At 45.4% G+C, this 19,959-nt stretch overlaps 1 protein-coding gene across 2 annotated transcripts in view; it reads left to right on the forward strand.

Moving 5' to 3' along the window:
• VPS53 (VPS53 subunit of GARP complex) overlaps positions 1 to 17,886 on the forward strand; it is a 132,284-nt gene extending 114,398 nt beyond the window's left edge. For both annotated transcript variants that reach the window (XM_058705404.1, XM_058705403.1), the window contains 5 exons: positions 8 to 156; positions 4,301 to 4,370; positions 15,192 to 15,329; positions 16,846 to 16,950; positions 17,456 to 17,886. In XM_058705404.1, coding sequence (XP_058561387.1) covers positions 8 to 156; positions 4,301 to 4,370; positions 15,192 to 15,329; positions 16,846 to 16,950; positions 17,456 to 17,626 — 633 coding nt within the window. In that variant the 3' untranslated portion in view covers positions 17,627 to 17,886. The remainder of the gene's footprint in view (positions 1 to 7; positions 157 to 4,300; positions 4,371 to 15,191; positions 15,330 to 16,845; positions 16,951 to 17,455) is intronic.
• The last annotated feature ends 2,073 nt before the right edge of the window (positions 17,887 to 19,959 follow it).

Here is a 19,959-nt window from a genome sequence, read left to right on the forward strand (position 1 = left end):
TTTGCAGATGCAGTGGCAGAATGTGGAGCACGTTGGTGACCAGAGCCCTTACGTCACCTCTGTCATCCTTCACATTAAGCAGAATGTCCCTATCATCCGCGACAACCTGGCCTCCACCCGGAAATACTTCACTCAGTTCTGCATTAAATTTGCAAAGTAAGTCCTGGAACATTCCCATCACTGGGTTATTCTGAGTGCCACACTTACCGCCAGCATGCTCACCACCCAGGTGTCCCGCCATCCAGCTGGAATTCATTCTGGTGCCTGTAAACAAACATTTTTTCGTGCTCCAAAGAAGGATAATAAAACGAAGTCCACTACTCAAAGTCATAGACAACAGTAACAGCAGGACAGTCACCAACCACATGAAGACAAACTCAGATGAACTGGGGAAACTATTGTTTTGAATTAGGTGGACATAACAGTGCCCCTGCCTCCCCACAGGTTCGGATAATTAAAATTATTTTTCACTGATTTCAGTTATATATTTTGTCTCTCCAACTAGATTCTAAACTATTTTTAGGGTAGGGACCGTCAGTTCTACTTCTTTGAAGCCTTCTCTTCCTCCTTCCCCATAGTACTTATTGCTGGGGCTGCCAGAATTGATCTGCTGCTGGACTTCCTGGAGTCCGGGGAAGGTACTAGAAATTGGGAAGAGCAAGTCAGGGAGCCCCACTGCCAAAGGACATGTAGTGAACACTGCACTGCTTGTCTTTCTGCTACGTCCTTGTGTGTGGCCATTTCTGGCTTGACGTTTGGAAGTGGGGATACGGTTTGGGCCTTTGCCAGTCAGCATCTGGCTGTAGCACTGTTTCCCCCGAGACGAGGCAACGGAGAGGGTCAGTGCCTCCTCCGACCAGCCAGCCAACACGCGTCTTGGCACACGCCGCCAGGAAGGGCTTCGAGAAGGTCAGCCTGTTCCCAGCTACTGTATTTAAGTTGTCCTCATCCAAGTCCCAAAGGGGGGTTTAGGGCTCCAAGTTTCTGTCCTCCCCAGATCTCTCCCGGCTTGTATTCAATTAAGGCCTTCTCTCTCTCCCTCACAAATAAACCCGAAGGAACAACGGTTATGGAGAGCTTGTGGCATGAGCTTCGTTTCCAGTTTGTCAAGAAAGGATCGAGTGGACTCCCCGGGGAGGCATTAACGTTTGCAATATGGTGGACGAACCGGGAGTTGACATTCCCTACACCCTCTGAGTGCTCATCGGTGTGTGTTAAAAGCATTGCTGATAAATCATGCTGTGACACTCCCTGTACCCTTGGTAGAAACAGTCTCTGTACAATTTCACTGTGGCCCAAAATCTCCAGTATGGTTGCACAGGGGTCTGAACTAATGTTAAAGAGAACAAGGAGTCATTTACTTAGCTAGTCCCAGTATCAGCCTCACGTTCTGTCAGAGCCCTTTGATTTTATTGCTAAGCTTCTATTGGATGAGCTAGGAAGACGATGCCCATCTCTCATATCTGGAAGTTTAACCTCTGATAGGAAAAGTGGTCTTCTGATTTAATCCATGGTACCCTCTCATCCTTGTAAATCCCAGCCAAAGACTAGAAACCTCAGAGATGGCGCTGTGAGAAGATCCTTCCCCATCAAAAGCAATGGCCGCCACTGCCCCTTGGGGCTGGAGCAGCCTTGGGCAGTTACCCATCACATTGCCAGCACCTCTCCCCACTATGACATGTCTCTGGTCCCTAAATTTTCCCCACCCCACCCTTGTAGACTAGCACACAGAGCCAATTCAAGCGTACAACCGAAGCCCTCTGGAGAGAAGTAACTTAGGTAATAAAATGTACCATTGTGATTAGTCATGAATTCAATGTCATGTTTTTTGTTTGGCCTGGCTCTGATGTAGAGCACTGAAGAATCCCTTCTGCATGGCCCCTGTTCTCCCTCCTGGTCAGCAGACCTCCCCCTGGATCAGATCTCTAGAGTTTAGGTTTCTTTCCCTTTAACTTCCTCTCTTATCGCATCGATGCAAGCCATACGTGTTTCCTTTTGCCTCCATTTGGTTTCTGAAGCAATAGCAGTCTTTCCTGTTTTGACATCACAGTCACAAGCAACTTCCCTCATCCACTAAGCCGATTCTCTTCCATTCAATAATGGGGATCGTAAAACAAATCTCTTAATAGTGGTTGAGAGGATAAAATGAGAGGTCTTGTGTAAACTTCCGTGCTGGTACCAAGCTGACATTCAAAAAGTGGTAGCTGCTACCATTTTAATTTGTTATTACTTATTATTTATTTAACATGCAGTCATTTGAGCACCTGCTCTGTCCCAGACATAGAATTAAGTGCTTTGGCTTAATAGACGTGGTCCCTGTTTTCATTTGCCGTACAGTCTAGTGGAGGGAAATAAACATGTGAGCAAATAGCATCATGAGGAAGTTTCTGCTAGGCTAGAGGTCTGTGAACTCTGTGTAGAAGATGGCGGAGGTGACTGAGGAGAGGCTTCATAAGGAGAGAGGTCCTGGAGCAGGGTGCAAGAGCTGTGTGGGTACTGACCCACAAGGCCGTAGGGAAGGGCATTCTGGGCACAGGGAGCCGTGTAAGCAGTCACAGAGGCAGTAAATAGCCTGCAGGATCAAGCCTAGGGGGCCACAGCTTAGCATGAGAGGCTAGGACAGAGAATCAGGACAGTCATGGAAGGTGTCGTCTGCAGCCATTTCAAGAATTTGAATCAGGGAAGGGGCTTGAGCATATGGCATCTGAAAGAAATCCCTTTGACAGCCGATGGTTACCAAAGATGAGGCCGAAGGCAGGGAGCCCGGTTAGGAAACAGTTGAAAGAGCTCAGGTGGGAAGAGGAAGAGCAGCAGTGTCAGGAGGCTGGGTGAGGGAGCGCCGGGGAAGGGCTGGGAACTGATTGGACATTGGGATGGAAGGCTGAGGGAGCCGGCTCAGGTCACTCCTGGTTTCTGGCTCAGGTGACAGGGTAACGAGATCAGGTCCACTGAGCCTGGGTTCCAGGGTGGGGCTGAGTCCTGGCCGTGCTGGAATTGAGGTGCCAGTGCTGTTCCAGTGAGATGGCCGGTACTTCGTCGGGTATTAGACATTAGAGCGGGCACCAAGGTACAGGAGACGGCGTAGAGAGACCCAGGAGGGTGGAGTCATGGGCCTGAGAGCAGCTTTTGAAGAGTAGGCGATGAGGGTGCTAGCCAGCCTTTCTCTTGACCTCCACATCCTGTTTTATTGTCGTACCTTCGAGGGCCCTGTGTTCCGCTGGTCAGTCCAGTCTGCATCTGCCCTTGATTATAGGCATTTCAAGTTCCCACACCTTCCATTCCGCGCCAGTACAACTCAGCTTTCCCTACTCAGGCCCTGCAGTTTGTTCTAAAAAAGGCCTCATGATCTATAAAAATTACTTCTCCCTTTCCCCAAACCAGTTGCCCTTCAGTCCCCAGTAAATTTTTCAGAGATCATGTATTTTTTCCCTTGTTCTGACAGTTACTCCGTTAGCAATTCCTTCCTATCTTTGCATTTAACACCCTATAACCACGTCACTATCATGTCTGTTAGGGTGATTTTCAGCTGCTAGTAATAGAAGCCTGACTTAAACTCACTTAAGCATAAGGTGAACTTTGTATTTCTTGTAACCAGGAGATCAGAGGTAGGACACATCCAAAGATGGTTGCTTCAGTGGTTCGGCAATGTCATTAAGGACCCACGTTCCTTATGCCCCTGCTCTCCTTGGGGCTGGCTTCATCCTTAGAATGGTGGTAAAATGGCAGCTCTAGATGTTTTATTCAAACACAAGAATACCCTGAAGAAGGAGAGAAACTCTTGCCCGGGCCATGCAGTGAAGTCCTTGCCTCCAGTCCGATTGTCCAGCTTGGAGTGTGTCCCCCATCTCAGGACCAACAGCAGTCAACAAGGGAATGCCATGCTCTGATTGGCTGAGGCTAATCAGAACTCACCTCTGCAGTTTAGGAGCGATCAGCTTTTCCCCATCATCTCAAGACCTGAGTAAAACCGGGACTTTGGCTGGAAAGAAAAAGAAGACAATGGATGCTGGGAGGCCACAGTAGCATCTACTTCAACTTCTCAGTTTTTGTATAGAAGGAAGTGAGGCCTTAAAAAAAAAGTTTCTGGGGCACCTGGGTGACTTAGTCGGTTAAGCGTCCGACTCTTGACCTCAGCGCAGGTCTTGACCCCGGGCTCGTGAGTTCAAGCCCCAAGTTGGGCTCCATGCTGGCCATGGAGCATACTTTAAAAAAACAAAACAAAAACCAATTTCTACAGTCCTTTACCAAAGAGAGAATGAAGCCTAATTTGTCCCTTTTTTTTTTCTTTTTTAATCCACAGCTCCTTCATTCCCAAGTTCATCACTCATCTCTTCAAGTGCAAGCCAATTAGCATGGTGGGAGCAGAACAGGTGAGATGAATTGGTATAGGGCCTTTTCCTTATGGCTTTTGTCATAGATCAAACACATCTTTCTAGTAGGGATTTATTCTGGAGAAATAAAATTGCTGATTTCCCCTGTTTGGGGGCAAAAGGAAGACCTGGCAGCTTAATGCATCCACTCATTTAAGACATTTTTGTTGAGCACCTACTAAGTACCAGGCATTGTGCTAGGTGTAGGTATACCACAGTGAATAAGGCAGAAAAGATCTCTCCTTCATGGTGCTCACATTCCAGTAAGAAGAGACAGATTAATATATGAGTTAACAAATAAAGTAGAAGATAATTTTAACTTAAGTAAGCTAAAGGGTATAAAACTATGTTCTGTGAAGGAATTCTCTTAGGGGCATGAGGGACTAATGACTTTTTTTTTTCTTTTAACTTTTATTTATTTATTTATTTTGAGAGAGAGAGAGCAGGGGAGAGGCAGAGAGAGAGGGAGACAGAGAATCCCAAGCAGGCTCCACACCATTAGCACAGAGCCTGACGTGGGGTTCAAACTCATGAACCCTGAGATCATGAACCGAAATCAAAGAGACGCTTAACATGCCTGAGCCACGCAGGCATCCTGGGAGTAATGGCTCCAGACTGGATGCTCAGAGAAGTCTTCTCTGAGACCTGGGGCTTGAGAGGACTAGGAGAAAAGGGTCCAAGCAGAGGAAGCAGAGAGACTAATTATTTTAGATCCCACAGTGGCTGGGCAGAAGCCACTTAAGAGTAGCAAGCAAAGAAAGGCTTATCTTGGGGTGCCTGGGTGGCTGAGTCGGTTGAGCACCAGACTTCAACTCAGGTCACAATCTCAAGGTTTGTGGGTTTGAACCCCACCTCGGGCTTGCTGCTGTCAGCTCAGAGCCTGGAGCCTGCTTCAGATCCTCTGTCCCCTTCTCCCTGCCCCTCCCCAACTTGCGCTGTCTCTCAAAAATGAATAAATGTTTAAAAAAAAAAAAAAAGAAAGAAAAGAAAAGAAAGGCTTATCTTCTTGGTACTGAGAAACTGTTCACCTCACCCAGGAAGCTTCCTTGATTCACCCCCTATGTTCACTTCAGTCCTTTGCTTCAAGACATCTCTTCACAGATTGTGTCACCTCAGCACTCATGAGTTGAGTTATATGCTACAGCAGAGTCACTTCTTTTCAGCTAGCACCTATTCAGACTGTCAGAAATTTGAGCAGCTTGAATTTGGAGAACGGTTTAAGCTGCTTTAAAAACAAAAACAATAAGGGGCGCCTGGGTGGCTCAGTTGGTTAAGTGTCCGACTTCGGCTCAGGTCACGATCTCAAGGTTCATAGGTTCGAGCCCCATATTGGGCTCTGTGCAGACAGCTCAGAGCCTGGAACCTGCTTCAGATTCTGTGTCTCCCTCTCTCTTTGCCCCTCCCTCTCTCTCTGCCCTACCCCACTCATGCTTTGTCTCTCTCACTCTCTCAAAAATAAACATTAAAAAAAACACACACACAGTAATATTCAGCACGCAGTTCTTGAAAAACACCTATTTAGATACAGACTTTTCATGTACTGATAAATAATTTTCATGTATTCATTAAAGTAAATCCTCTCTAGACCTCTGTGTAGCAACATTTAACCAATTTGTTACTATTTATTTATTTATTTATTTATTTATTTATTTTAATGTTAATTTTTGAGAAAGAGGGAGAGACTGAGCACAAGCAGGGGAGGGGCAGAGTGGGAAGGAGACACAGAATCCAAAGCAGGCTCCAGGCTCTGAGCCGTCAGCACAGAGCCTGATGCGGGGCTCGAACTCACAAGCCGCAAGATCATGACGTGAGCCGAAGTCGGACACTTAACCAACTGAGCCACCCAGGGGCTCCCCTCTTATTTTTTATATTTGAAAGAACACCCAGTTACGTTTATACTCTTTGTAAGTGGATGGCCTTCCTAGGTTATGAAAAGAAGCACTATGATGTAAGCATTGAGACCTTGGGTTCCGGAATCATGGAGGTCCGAAGCTGAATCCTATCTCTGCAACATAGCAACCCTCTGTCCTTAGACAAACCCCCCCAGCACTTTAGTTTCTCCATCTATAAAATGGGGATAATCATGGTACCACCTTACAGGATAGTTGTGACGATTAACAAGACAGTGCACAGAAAGTGTTTGGCGCAACGTGTGGCCCATGGTAAGTCCTCAGCAAATGCCAGCTCTTACTAATTTAAGCATTCTCAGACCAAGGCCATGGCTCATTTCTGCTTTCAATGCCCACCTCCCCTCGCAGTGACATCTAGTTGATACTTGCCACAGGCTATCTGGCTGACCAGCTTCAAAAGTCAGTCAAAAGTATTGTCTCAGAAAGCTTCCTGGGAGGTTGCATGGATTCAGACAGAGGCTGGTGGACTGTATCTGACGATAGTTTTGGTGTTTTGAAATTCTTGACTCCTGAATGTCATAAGCGTAGGACTGATTCTCTCCATTGGAAACAGTGGAATAATGCCCCAGCACGTCTCCAGCGTCACTGGCACGTGTTTACTGGGGATTCATTCTGTTCACCTCACTGTTGTGTATATTCAGAGAGGTTGTGGAGCACTGATCTGTGTGTCTGAGAGAAGCTTTAAATAGAGTTCTGAGGTACTATCTTTCTGTGTCTAGACTTGAAGAAGCCACTGGGACATAAAGTTGACTGGTTAGAAACACGTTTTCATGAGTTTGCAGCTTTGCCCAGGCCGTGCTAGCTGACTTAGTGTCTAATAACCATGATATTTTCATACTGTCACCTAAATCCAATATCATATCTATGTTCCTCAGATTTTCTCTTCTTTAAACGAATGTTAAAATAATCAGCTGAGACTCAAAGCCCATATCTTCAGAAAAATATCAGTTTGGCCAGTATTAACTTCTGCTTTGAGATGTGGATGAGAAAACCATCTGTGAAGCTGGAATTTTCCTTTATTTACAAGGCAAATAGGAGTGGGTGATTAAGAGAGCCCAGCCTGGGAGAGGGCATGGGTAGGAACTGCAGGGCAGTGTGAGCCTTGATGGAGTCCCACATGAAATTGAGGTTTGGCCGGGTCCATGCTTGCCCTGAGTATCTGGGCTTAGAAACCCAAGCAGCTGGAGGCGGGATTACTCAGGCAGCAGAACCATAGGAATCAGGTAGTTAACAAAGACTGAAACAGATTCTGACTCGGGTCCTGTATCGGCTGTAATCCAAGCTTTAACAAAAGCTGTAGAATTGAAAGCTAAGATTCAGCCTAATCTCAGCTGCCTCTGCTTTGCCACAAAGGTACTAGATCCTAAATTTAGATAGCCTTCAATACTTGTGCTGAAAGTAGGAAAGGGGACGTCTTCCTGCTCTTTATTCTCTTCCTGATTACTCCACGAAGTGAATTATTTATCTTTGGGCCCCAGAGCCCTCTTGAGCAATTGCAAGGGCACATGGAACTGAACCATACCGATATTTGTAATGCTTCGTGCTAGTTTGTGATTTTTCAGAGAATCTTATGGGATTTGCAGGGTCATTAATGAGTCCTGCAGCAATAGTAGCTGTGACTGAGCGCACGGTAGATGGAAATGGAATCCGTTTGCCCAAAATTACCATAGAGGAAGCATCACAATATGGTGTGGTAAAAAGGACCCTGAGACTTGGGGTCCAATCCTTCCTGTGCTCTTAATGGCCCCTGTGATCATGAGTGGTTGCTTCCCTGCTCTGGGCTCAGTTTCCTCATGTTTAAATACGAGCACTGAATCAGACCCTCACATGGCCCTTCTAGATTTATCGTATTACGGAGTCTGAAATATTTTGAGCAATAGATTGCCTGTGAAGCTATTTTCTTTTCCTTTATGTTATCTTTGTAATACCACATTGACTTAGTTTGTATTGTGGTAAACATACACAACATAAAATGTACCGTTTTAAGCATTTCTAAGTGTACAATAGAATTAAGTGCATTCGTGTTGCTGTGCAGCCATCCACCATCCACCTCCAGACCTTTTCATCTTCCTAACCTGAGACTCCACTCCCGTTGAACAGTAACTTCTCATTCCCTCCGCTCTACTTCCTGTCTCTATGAACATGATGCTTTAGGTACCTCCTGGAAGTGGAGTCGTACCAAGTCTGGCCTTAGGTGTCTGGCTTGTTTCACTTAGCGTGCCTTCAGGTTTAGCCATGTTTCAAAATTTCTTTCCTTCAGGCTGAATAATAGTCCATCATATGTACATACACTGTACTTTGACCACATTGAACTTTTTAAAAATGCACATAATTCAGAACCATCTGGAAAAAATATTTAAAGCGAGTTTTAGATTTTTTTCTTAAGCCCAAACACCAAGGAAAGGGGAAAAGAGAATCAGGTAAGCATAATGGCGGTTGGAAAAATGAGAAAATAGGATGGTTATTCTTGGGCACAGTTCTCAGTTAATCTCCTAAAAGTGGCAGGGCATTTGTAAGCATTCTTTAAAAAAAAAAACAGAAAAACAAGTGGAGGGGCCCCTGGGTGGCTCAGTCAGTTGAGCGTCTGACTCTTAATTCCGGCTCAGGTCACGATCTCACAGTTAGGTGGTATCGAGCCACACGTCAGCATGGAGCCAGCTTAGGATTCCCTCTCCCCCTCTCTCTCTGCCCTTCCCCTACTCCTACACGTGCATGTGCTCCCTCAAAATAGATTAATTAAAAACAAATTTTTTTTTTAATGTCAGTTCTTCCAAGACTAATCCTTAGATACAGTAAATCCCAGCAAGGGTTGGGTTGAGTTGGGTTGAGTTGGGGGTAGGTGGGAGTGTGGGTATAAATTGATAAGTTGATCTAAAAGTTAGATAGAGGGGTACCTGGGTAGCTCAGTTGGTTAAGCATCCGGCTTCAGCACAGGTCATGATCTCACGGTTCATGGGTTCGAGCCCCCCCATCAGGCTCTGTGCTGACAGCTCAGAGCCTGAGCCTGCTTTGGATTCTGTGTCTCCCTCTCTCTCTGCCCCTCTCCCACTTGCACTCTGTCCCTCTCTCTCTCTCTCTCTCTCTCAAAAACAAATATTTAAAAAAGTTTTAAAGTTAGGTAGAAATGCAAAAGACCAAGAATACCTAAAATGCTATTTTTAAAAAAGAACAGAGTTGGAAGACTTAAATCTCAGGCTCTCAAGACTTCTTTTATTTTTTTTTTTTTTTTCAACGTTTATTTTATTTTTTGGGACAGAGAGAGACAGAGCATGAACGGGGGAGGGACAGAGAGAGAGGGAGACACAGAATCGGAAACAGGCTCCAGGCTCTGAGCCATCAGCCCAGAGCCCGACGCGGGGCTCGAACTCACAGACCGTGAGATCGTGACCTGGCTGAAGTCGGACGCCCAACCGACTGCGCCACCCAGGCGCCCCTCAAGACTTCTTTTAGTAGGGCTGTGTGGTACAGGCAGCAGAGACAGATAGGCCAGCAGAACAGAATCTAGTTCAGAAATAAACACACACACATAGAGACACTTGATTTATGACCAGGTGGCACTGTAATTCAGCTGGGGAGGGATGGTCTTCTTGATAAACAGTGCTGAGTAATTGGATATCCATATGGGGAAGAAAATTAATCTTGACCTTTACCACACACCATATACAAAAAAATCCGTTCCAGCAAGGACATGGAGAAATTGGAACTCTCATACACTGCTGGTCAGAATATAAAATGCTGAAGCCATTGTTGGGAAACTTTGGCAGTTTCTCAAAAAGTTGAACATAGAGTCACCATATGACCCAGCATTTTCACTCTTAGATATAAAACCAAAAGAATAGAAAAAGTACGTTCACGCAAAAACTTGTGCACAGATGTTTACGGCAGCATTATTCATAGTAGCCAAAAGGTAGAAACAACTCAGACGTGTGCCAGCTGATGAGTGGATGAACAAAATGTGGTATAATCTCACAAGGGAATATTATTCAGCCGTAAATAGGAATAAAGTACTCACTCTTGCTGTAACACAGATGAACCTTGGAAACATGCTAAGTGAAAGAAGCCAGATACAAAAGGCCTTGTACTGTATGATTCCGTTTACATGAAATATCCAGAATGGGCAAATCTAAAAGACAGAAAGTAGATTCATGGTTGGTGAGGGCTAGAGGTGGGGAGGAGAGAAAGGGGTGTGACTGCAAAGGGGCAAGGGGTTTTTTACCTTACCACGGGGGGGGGGGGGGGGGGATGAGATGTTCTGGAACTACATAGTGGTGATGGTTGCACAACCTTGTGAATATACTTAACTAAAAACACTGAACTGTACTTTTAAAAGGCGAATATTACTATATACGAATTGTATCTCAGCTTTTAAAAAATCAATTCCAGGTAGATTAAAGCTCTAAAAGTGATAAGACAATAAAGCTTCTGGAAGATATAAGAAAATATCTTTATGACTTTGAGTTAGGCAAAGATTCCTTAACAAAACATTGAAAGTACTAATCGTCCAAGAAAAGATTATTTGGAATAATTACAATTCAGAACTTATTTTCATCAAAAAACAAGCTACAGAGTAGCAGATGATAGTTGCAATGCATACAACTAACAAAGTACTCATTCTCAATATATTTTTAAAACCTCTGACATATCACTTATATGTGAAATCTAAAAAAACAAAAACAAAAAGCACAGACTTGGAGAATAGAATGAGAGTTGCCAGGGGCTGGTGGAAGAGGGAATATTGGGAGATGTGGGTCAAAGGGTACAGACTTTCAGTTACAAGATGAATAAGTTCTGAGGACCTAATATACAGCATGGTGACTATAATTAATAATAGGTATTTTATGTACTTGACATGTGCCAAGAACAGGTTGTGAGCGTTAACACCACACACACACAAAAACGATTAATTGCCTTGATCTTGGTATCACTCCACAGTATATATCCATAGCAGGTCGTCACATTGTACACTTTAAATATATGTAATTGTATTTGTCATTCTTCAATAAAATTGAAAAAAAGAAAACACTAAAAAAAACCCCTAATAAATCAATTAGAAAAAGATGATCAACCAGTAGCAAAGTGGCAAAAGACTTTAAATAGGCAGTTCAAAAAGAAGATACCTGGAAAGCCGATAAATGTATTATTAATCATCCAGGGAAATGTAAATGAAAACCACACTGCTATCAGAATGGCCAGAACGTAAAAAGACTGGCAATACCAAGTGTTGGTGAGAATGCGAAGCATCTGAAACTTTCATACATCGCTGGTAGGAATGGAGATTGGCACGGCCACATTGGAAAACTGTTAGGCCATCTCTACTAAAGTTAAACACGTATCTGTCTACCCCATGACCCAGCAATTCTACATTGGGCAGATTCCACCCCGAAGAAATGAGGGTGTATGCATCAAAGACATGTACAAGAACGCTCATAGCAGGGTAATGAGCAGTAAACTAACACAGAGGGCAGAAGAGTAGTTACCTTTGTCGGGAAGGCGGGGAGAGCACTGACTGGAAGAGAACACGAGGGAGCCTTCTGGAATACCACAAATGTCCTCTATCTTTAATTAGACAGTAGAGTGTCTATGTATGTAAAAGTTTATGAGGCTATACACTTGGTTTTCCTATACTTTACTGTATGAAGCTTTCATCTAAATTTAAAAGGGGAAGAAAGGAGGGGCGCCTGGCTGGCTCAGTCAGTGGAGCATGCACCTCTTCATCTCAGGGTTATGAGTTCGAGCCCCGTGTTGGGCATAGAGATTACTTAAAAGTAAAATCTTTCAAGGAAAAGAAAAAGGGCAATATATGTTAACTAACTTAGACATAAATTTAAAAAAGAAAAGAAATGGCATGTCTCCTCACCTTGGTCCATTCGTTCCTTGTATCTTGAACTGTGCCACCTCATTGAAGAACTTAGCAGTGTGCACGTGCTTCTATGCCTTCTAGGCGTGTGCCTTGATCTTCTCTTCTTAAGGTCTTCATCACTAGTGCCAGTCACGATGTCCCCCAAGAGTTGTAAGAGGCTTCAGAAGTGAACCCTCCAAACTTTCTGCTGCTGGGTGATGACCTTTCACGGGCATGGGGTGCTGGCCAGCCTTACGCCCCAAGAGCACACCAAGAGCTATAGCATCCCAAAAATTTTCTCTGAGGCTCAAACAAATTTGGCTGATGGCCATCTCTTTCTCCAGTGCTTCATGCCTAAGAAGATGAACTGCTAGCTATTTTCGAAGGGGAAACCCAGCAGATTTTCATGATAAATGGGGCCTTTCACCTGCACTTCCTATAGACAGCTGCAAAGTCTCTGTCAGACTAACTCTTGCCTTTTCTGACTTCATTGCTTTTTGTAAAACCTGAGACCAAGGTCTCCATCTGTTCAGCTGTCTGGTGAGAACAGAATTTTATTGTGACTGGCCAGGGACTGAAAATGTCATCTCTCTCAAGATATGGGAGACCCAGAGAATTATGTCAAGTTCGTTCAAAACTCTTCCTGTCACTTAAGACTATACAATTATTTATGCATATAATATATCTCTGGGAAGTAGGAAGTGTAGAAAAAGTAGGAAGTATCCTCATGTGTTTTAAAACCTAATCGTGTTTTTCCCACTGACAAATAATGCTAAGACATGGCTTTGATTTTGACAAGCCTCTGAAAATTTGCTACATGGAAGGTAAAGTTGAATCCTCACCAAGCGTCAAATAGCATTCCATAAAACAAAAACAAAACAGAGAAGGAGTGACAAAAAGAGAAAATATTAATATTCCCAGTTAACAAAAGTATAGGAACTAGTGTCAGGAACACTGGTGTAACACGTAGCTGGGTCAAATCTTAACATGCTCTAGTTTGCTTTAGTTTTTCTTATAAAGGAAATCCTACAATTACTACCGAAGCCCGCTGTGGACTCTACCCTGCCATTCCCCTCCCTCCGTGCCCAAAGGTAACCATTATTCTGATCATGATTTTTATCATTCCCGTGTGTATTTTGGTATGTTGTGTGTGTATATATTCTCAAATGATACGTGATTTTGTTTTGCATTTTAAAACTTTATGCAAGTGGTACTAAATGTATCATTTCCCCACTTGCTATTTTTGCCTAACAATGTTTTTTGAGATTTAACCACATTGATACATGTTGTTTGAGTTCATTCATTTCAACTTCAGTATCTTGTTCCATTGCACGAATATGCCACTATTTGTTTGTTCGTTCTGCTGTTGATGGACATTTAGATTGTTTCCAGTCTTTTGCTTTTACTTTTTTTTTTTTTTTTAATGTTTATTTATTTATTTTGAGAGAGAGGGCATATGTGTGTGAGCAAGCGGGGGAGAAGCAGAGAGAGAGAGAGAGAGAGAGAGAGAGAGAGAGAGAGAGAGAGAGAAAATCCCAAGCAGGCTCCATGCTGTCCGTGCAGAGCCCAATGAGGGGCTTAATTTCATGAACCATGAGATCATGACCTGAGCTGATATCAAGAGTCAGACGCTTACCTAACTGAGCCACCCAAGGCACGCCCAGTCTTTTGCTTTTATAGACAGCGGATGCAGGGAACATTTTTCACGGGGGCAAGAATTTCTCTCAAGGATGTAAGTGTGAGGGCTGTGTTATGGGTTATGCACATGCACGAGCAGGAAATATTACTGAATTCCCCCCAAAGTGCTTTAATTTATACTCTTACCACAAGTGTGAATTTCATTGCACCGTATCCATGCCAACACTTGGTATTATCAACCTTTTTACTTGTGCCTATCTCATGATTATGAAATGGTATACAATTGTGGTTTTAATTTGCATTTACTAGATTACTAATAAGGTTAACTATCATTTCACTTGCCTTGTAGGCACTTCAGTTTCTGCTTCTGTGAGTTGCCAGTTCAAACCTTTGCTCCACTGTTGGTGTTATTATTGCTTTGGGGTTGCTGATCTTTTTCTTGTTGATTTATAGGATTCTTTATGTGTTCTGAATGGTATTCCTTTGCCCGTACCGCACATACGCTTTTCTAGTTTGTCTTTTTCCTTTGCTTATGTATCTTTGATATAGCCTCACTTTATTTTAAGCGATAGATTTTTTTTTTTAATTTTTTTAACGTTTATTCATTTTTGAGAGACAGAGCAGGAACAGGGGAGGGGCAGAGAGAGAGAGGGAGACACAGAATCCGAAGCAGGCTCCAGGCTCTGAGCTGTTAGCACAGAGCCTGACACAGGGCTCAAACTCAGGAACCTCGAGATCATGACCTGAGCCGAAGTCAGACGCTTAACCAACTGAGCTACCCAGGTGCTCCTAATTTAGTTTTTAACTGGCAGAAATTAGACCACATTTTTTCTAGCTTTATTGAGATATAATTGGCATATAACATTGTGTAAGTACAAAGGATACACAGTGTGTTAGTTTGATACGTTAATATCTTGTAAAATGATTCCCGCCACAGCGTTAATTAACACCTCCATCCTGTCACATAATTACCATTTCTTTTTTGTGGTGAGAACATTTAAGATCTACTCTCCTACCAACATTTAACTGTGTCATCTTGGTTTTTTCCTGGGTAATGGGAATTGTATGTAACAAATGTTTTTCCTTTTATATTTCTGTTGATTTTCCAAATTCTCTCCATCAAGAATGGAGAAATCAGGAAAATGCTTGCTTTTGCTTTTGGTTTTTTTGAGAGAGAGAGACAGAGCATGGGGTGGGGAGGGGCAGAGAGAGAGGGAGACACAGAATACGAAGCAGGCTCCAAGCTTTGAGCTGTCAGCACAGAGCCCCACGCAGGGCTCGAATTTGTGAACCACAAGATCATGACCTGAGCCAAAGTCAGACACTTAACTGACTGAGCCACCCAGGCGCTCCAGGAAAATGGTATTCATCAGCATAGGTATACTAAGTGCTGTGTCCCCATGAAGTGGCTAGTAATCTGCTTCATTCCCACAGCTGCTGCTGGACACCCATTCCTTGAAGATGGTCCTGCTTGATCTACCTTCCATTGGCTCACAGGTGGTGAGGAAAGCACCTGCCAGTTACACTAAAATTGTTGTGAAAGGCATGACCCGGGCAGAAATGATACTCAAGGTGGGTCTTGTGTCTTCCTCAGGGTTTCTATTAAAAGGAGCTGGTTATCTAGTGGTTTATTCGAAGGACTACTGGTTTTGAAAGTACAGATGAGGGCTGTCCTCATCAGCCCCAAAGGATTGTCCACATTCTTTGGCTGGACCAGATTTGGGCCTCATCAGAGATTGTTGAAAGTCAGTGGACAGTTACTCAGAGGATCAGTAATTCTTTGTGACAAATGAATTTTTCGTTGTAATGGGATTCTCTTGTAGGATTTGGCCAAGATTGGAAATTAGGTGGGGCTGTCGCTGTGAATCAGTGTCTGAGTCAAGGATCTCTTTACTTCTCAGCAGGAATTTAGCCCAGCTATCAGTTACTCACTTTCCCACATAAACCTCTTTAGCTTTCTATACCCTGCAACTTTCCAGGAACTCCAAGCAGATGTTGCAGTAACTGAATCTGATCAGCAAATAGGCTTTAACGGGGGCTTTAGGCCCCGTTTAACAAACTATTGTATGTGGGGGTGATGATATGGAGAATGTCTGAAGCCTTGAGCACCTGCATCTGATTTTCACCTGCACTTGTTGAGAACAGAGGGGGGCCTGTTTGGGGGAGGGGAGAAGGCTGGAGAACAAATGGAACCATCATGAAATGTTCCTAAAAGTACAGGGCCTGCAAGCTCGTCAGGCCTGCCTCCCAAACAGAATGGCTCGAACGATGGCGGGAGTGAAGAGTAGCTATGTCCCATCAGTGGGACCAGGTGAGGTTCCTGCACAGACCTTGAGCCCAGGCCGGAGGAAACTGGAAGCGGCCTAATCGGCTTCTTCCCCCAGCTGGCTCACTCACCGGAGAGGGGAGCGTGCAGTTGGGGAGCGATCTGCAGGGAGTGTCTGAGTGAATACTGCTTGTCACCCTCTGGTCCATTCTCAGGAGTTCCTGCATTCCAGAACCAAAGCGGAATGGATCTGAAGATTGTGATGCCCTCAGTTTCCTTCTGTTTGCAGATTAATTGACAGTTTAAGTGCATGTAGTTAAATGAAGTTCAGATTTTAAGTCTTGAAAGGCAACTTTGGGATTTTTGTCCTTGAGAAAATCCATTTAGATCTATGGGTTTCGTGAGTCATTCCTCAGGGATAAAGACGCATTGGGACAGTAGGAGCAGGTATCATGAACCCCCATCTCAGAACAGGAGGCTCTCCGGCACAGCGTTTCACAAATGGTCCCGATACTTAAAAACCACGTGGGAGGACCCCACCCCAGGTCTCTGAGTTCAGATCTTCAGGGGAGGCACCTAGAAATCTACACTTAAAAAGCAATCCAGGTGATATTTATGCTTTAATAAATTTAAGAAACATTGCTGTAATTGAACGTTGAGATGAAATAGGCCGTCGGGACATTTCTGAGTTTAGGGTTGCTGCCGCTTAAGGAAATCTTGCAGAATCCATTTTGTGGTCAGCTTGCAAGTAAGGAAAAATGATCCCCTGCTTTCCAGTCATGAGTTTTCCTGCAGGCCCACTCTTGTCTCCCTCCCCTGCAGGTGGTGATGGCCCCTCACGAACCGCTGGTGGTGTTTGTTGACAACTATATCAAACTCCTTACGGACTGCAACACAGAAACCTTCCAGAAGATACTGGACATGAAGGTTAGCTCGCTGTCTTGTTTTGTCCACACTTGCACATCCTTCTCACACGCAGTGGTTCCTAACCAGGGGGTTGGATACGGGCTCCTGGGGAGCTTTCTCAGAGTGCATCTGCCTAGCCCCAGACCACAAACCAGATTCTAAGACGTCTTCTGAGGAGAAGGACCCCGGACAAAATAACTTCCTGACTCTGCTGGTACCTCCGAGCCCCATGGAGAACCAAAGGCTCAGCAGAGGCTGGGGGCGGAAGGAATGAACTGTCCCTTCTCTCCGCCCCTTCTTTCTCTCCTTTCCTTTCACCCGTTTTTCCCGTTTTTCTTCCCTCCGCTCTTCTCTCAGGCTACTACCCACGGCAGGCAACGCCCCCGAAGGAAGTGTTCATCTTCAGCCTAGAGCAATTATGCTGTTTGCACAGCCGTGGCTAACAGCACACAAGATATTGCACTCTCCCCTAGGGACTTACTGGGGCCAGATGTCATGATTACCCTCCTTTCTCTTTCAACTTCAGGGGCTGAAGAGAAGCGAGCAGAGCAGCATGCTGGAGCTCCTGCGCCAGAGGCTCCCCACCCCGCCGTCTGGGCCAGAAGGCTCCGGCTCACTGTCACTGCTGGCTCCGACACCAGAACAGGAATCCTCTCGCATCCGCAAACTAGAGAAACTGATTAAAAAGAGACTGTAGGAGCATGCATGGGGCACTGTTTTCCCTGGCTGGTGCCCCTCAGCACCCGGCTGCCTGGAAGCACCCCCCACCAATCCTGCATTCCCCCTGACTCTCAGATCATCAATCCTGAAACCTCCTGGGACATTTGGGTTGTTCATGTGTCTTCTCTATGACCTGTCTTAATTCTTGTCCTAATCAAAAAGCCAAGCAAGGGCAGGGTGATAAAAAGGCTACAGAGTTGGTCTTTGATTCTATAGCAGAGGCAGCGGTGGGTGAAAGGGCCCTGCGGTTCACTTGTGTTCGTGAGCTGCTCGTCACTGGCTTTACAGCCTCACCTCTGCTGTCATGCCTTCTGGCACGTGGCCCTATCTGCCCCACCTGGCCAGACAACATGGGTAGAAGCCCTGGATCTCACCCCTTCCTCCACTTGCTGCTGTGGGAGGTTACCCCTGCAGCCAGACCCTAAGATTTGTGCTCCCTGTTCTGTGGGCTTGGCTCTGGGGCCTGAGCTAATGCAGTGGCACATTACAGCTGTAGGACATTCGTCTTGCCTGATGAAGGCAGTGGAAGTAGGTGCATTCTTCCTTCTAGATCCATCTCCTGGCATGTATTGTCATGCCTAGGCCAGGTTATCTCAGTAATCTCCGGTCCCCTCTCTGTATGTGTCTCAGGAGAAAGTCCCTCTGTGTGTCTCACCCAGGAAGACTGTATGTGCTAGGCCTCAGAAGCAGGTGCCCTCTGTGCCCTGGGGCTCCTTGCCTGGGTATGGGGGTACACCCATATCTGCCTTGGAGAGAGGATTCTGCTCGGCATACTCACCGCATGCTGTAAGCAGATTATTTTCTCCATTTCTTTATTCCCACTCTAGCCCTGACTTCTAGGGGAGGGATTGCCTTCTGTGAAAAGAAACTAGGAAGTTTTCCTAGAAACCTTGTCCTAGGCTTTCTCCTCAGATGATGCTGTGGGACAGCACAGGAGGCCTGGACCCTCTAATCCCCTTCCTGGCCATGTATTTTCAAATACATTTTCATGTATTTTCACACCCACATTACTTTCCAGAATGATCTGAAACAACAGAGGTGATGTGAGGTGCCAGAACGACATACCTTCAGAACAGAATGTTGACCTTAAACACCTGCTCAGAGCCTGCGCCAGCCCAGAACACAGCCTGACCCCCGGCCTGCCCGGCCTGTCCACTGGCTCTCAGCCAGCATGGCTTTGCAGAAGAGAGCTGCCCCCTAGAGCCGCTCAGTCCCCACATCATCCTGCAGCATGAGAACGGGCAGCATGTCAGGTAGCTGCCCTGACTTGCCTGGTTCAGTGGAAACCGGGCCTCAGTTAACCGGGACCACAGCCTCAGGGCAGCCGCCTTTCGTGTCTGCACTGTTCGGGAATTCTGAACAATGTGTTGGCCAGGTGGGGAGAGAGCGCTGAGGAGGAAGGAGGAGCTCTTTACAGAAAATGCACATAACAGGCCCTCAGGATAAAATTGGGATATCAAATAGCGCTCAAAAATGAGTTTTCAGGATAGAGGAAGTTTCCTGAAAATCCATAAAACTTGTGACAGCCATAAAGGAGGAAACTTTAAGGTTTGAAACCCAGACCGGGAACTGATTATTTTTCCCTTTCTTGTTTTCCAATGCAACCAGTCTGTGCGGCGCCCCTTCCCCTCCATCAGCCTTGTCCCAGACTCAGCCCATCGGCCGCAGCTTTGATCCCAGGCCTCACTTCTTCACCGGCTTCCAGTCTCTTCTTGCTAGTCAGTATGACTCGTATGTGCTGAGCGTCTCAAACTGGACAACACCGAGAAGAAAGTAAGAGGTGTGACCTTTGGCTGAGCTCTCTTAGGGAAAGATTGCTAAATGAGAAAAGTGCAGAAAGGCCGGGGAGGGGACGGGGCGAGCGCAGGCCGCACACTGCCCGGACTTCACTTTGCCGGGACAGCCGTCCTGCTGCCCCGGTGACGCCCCACAGCGCGCACTGAGGGAGGTTAACATTCTCTTCCTGCCCTTGAAAGAAGGGCTGATGGGCCCATCTCCAAACAGCACAGGCACTTCAGCCATCTGTCATCAACCTGGGGAGCCGGGAGAGCCAGTGGACTCTTGCACCTGGTTCTTGTCACTCTCGGTGTTTATAGACCCGCACTTCTCTCTCTGGTTCGTTCTGAGGAGTTGTTTTCTGTACGGCTCCGTAACGCATTGAGATGTCAAGCTGCTGTTTCCCCCCGTTGGTGGTCACAGCCAGGGAAGTTGCTTTCTTGATTTATTACATTGTCAGTAATCTCCAAGGAGCCCACAGATGTCAGTAGGAGTTATGCTAAATGTCTCGTTGATAGAGTCTGAATTCCGCGT

The sequence above is a fragment of the Neofelis nebulosa genome, chromosome 16, assembly GCF_028018385.1.
Source record: "Neofelis nebulosa isolate mNeoNeb1 chromosome 16, mNeoNeb1.pri, whole genome shotgun sequence".
Lineage (NCBI taxonomy): Eukaryota > Metazoa > Chordata > Mammalia > Carnivora > Felidae > Neofelis > Neofelis nebulosa.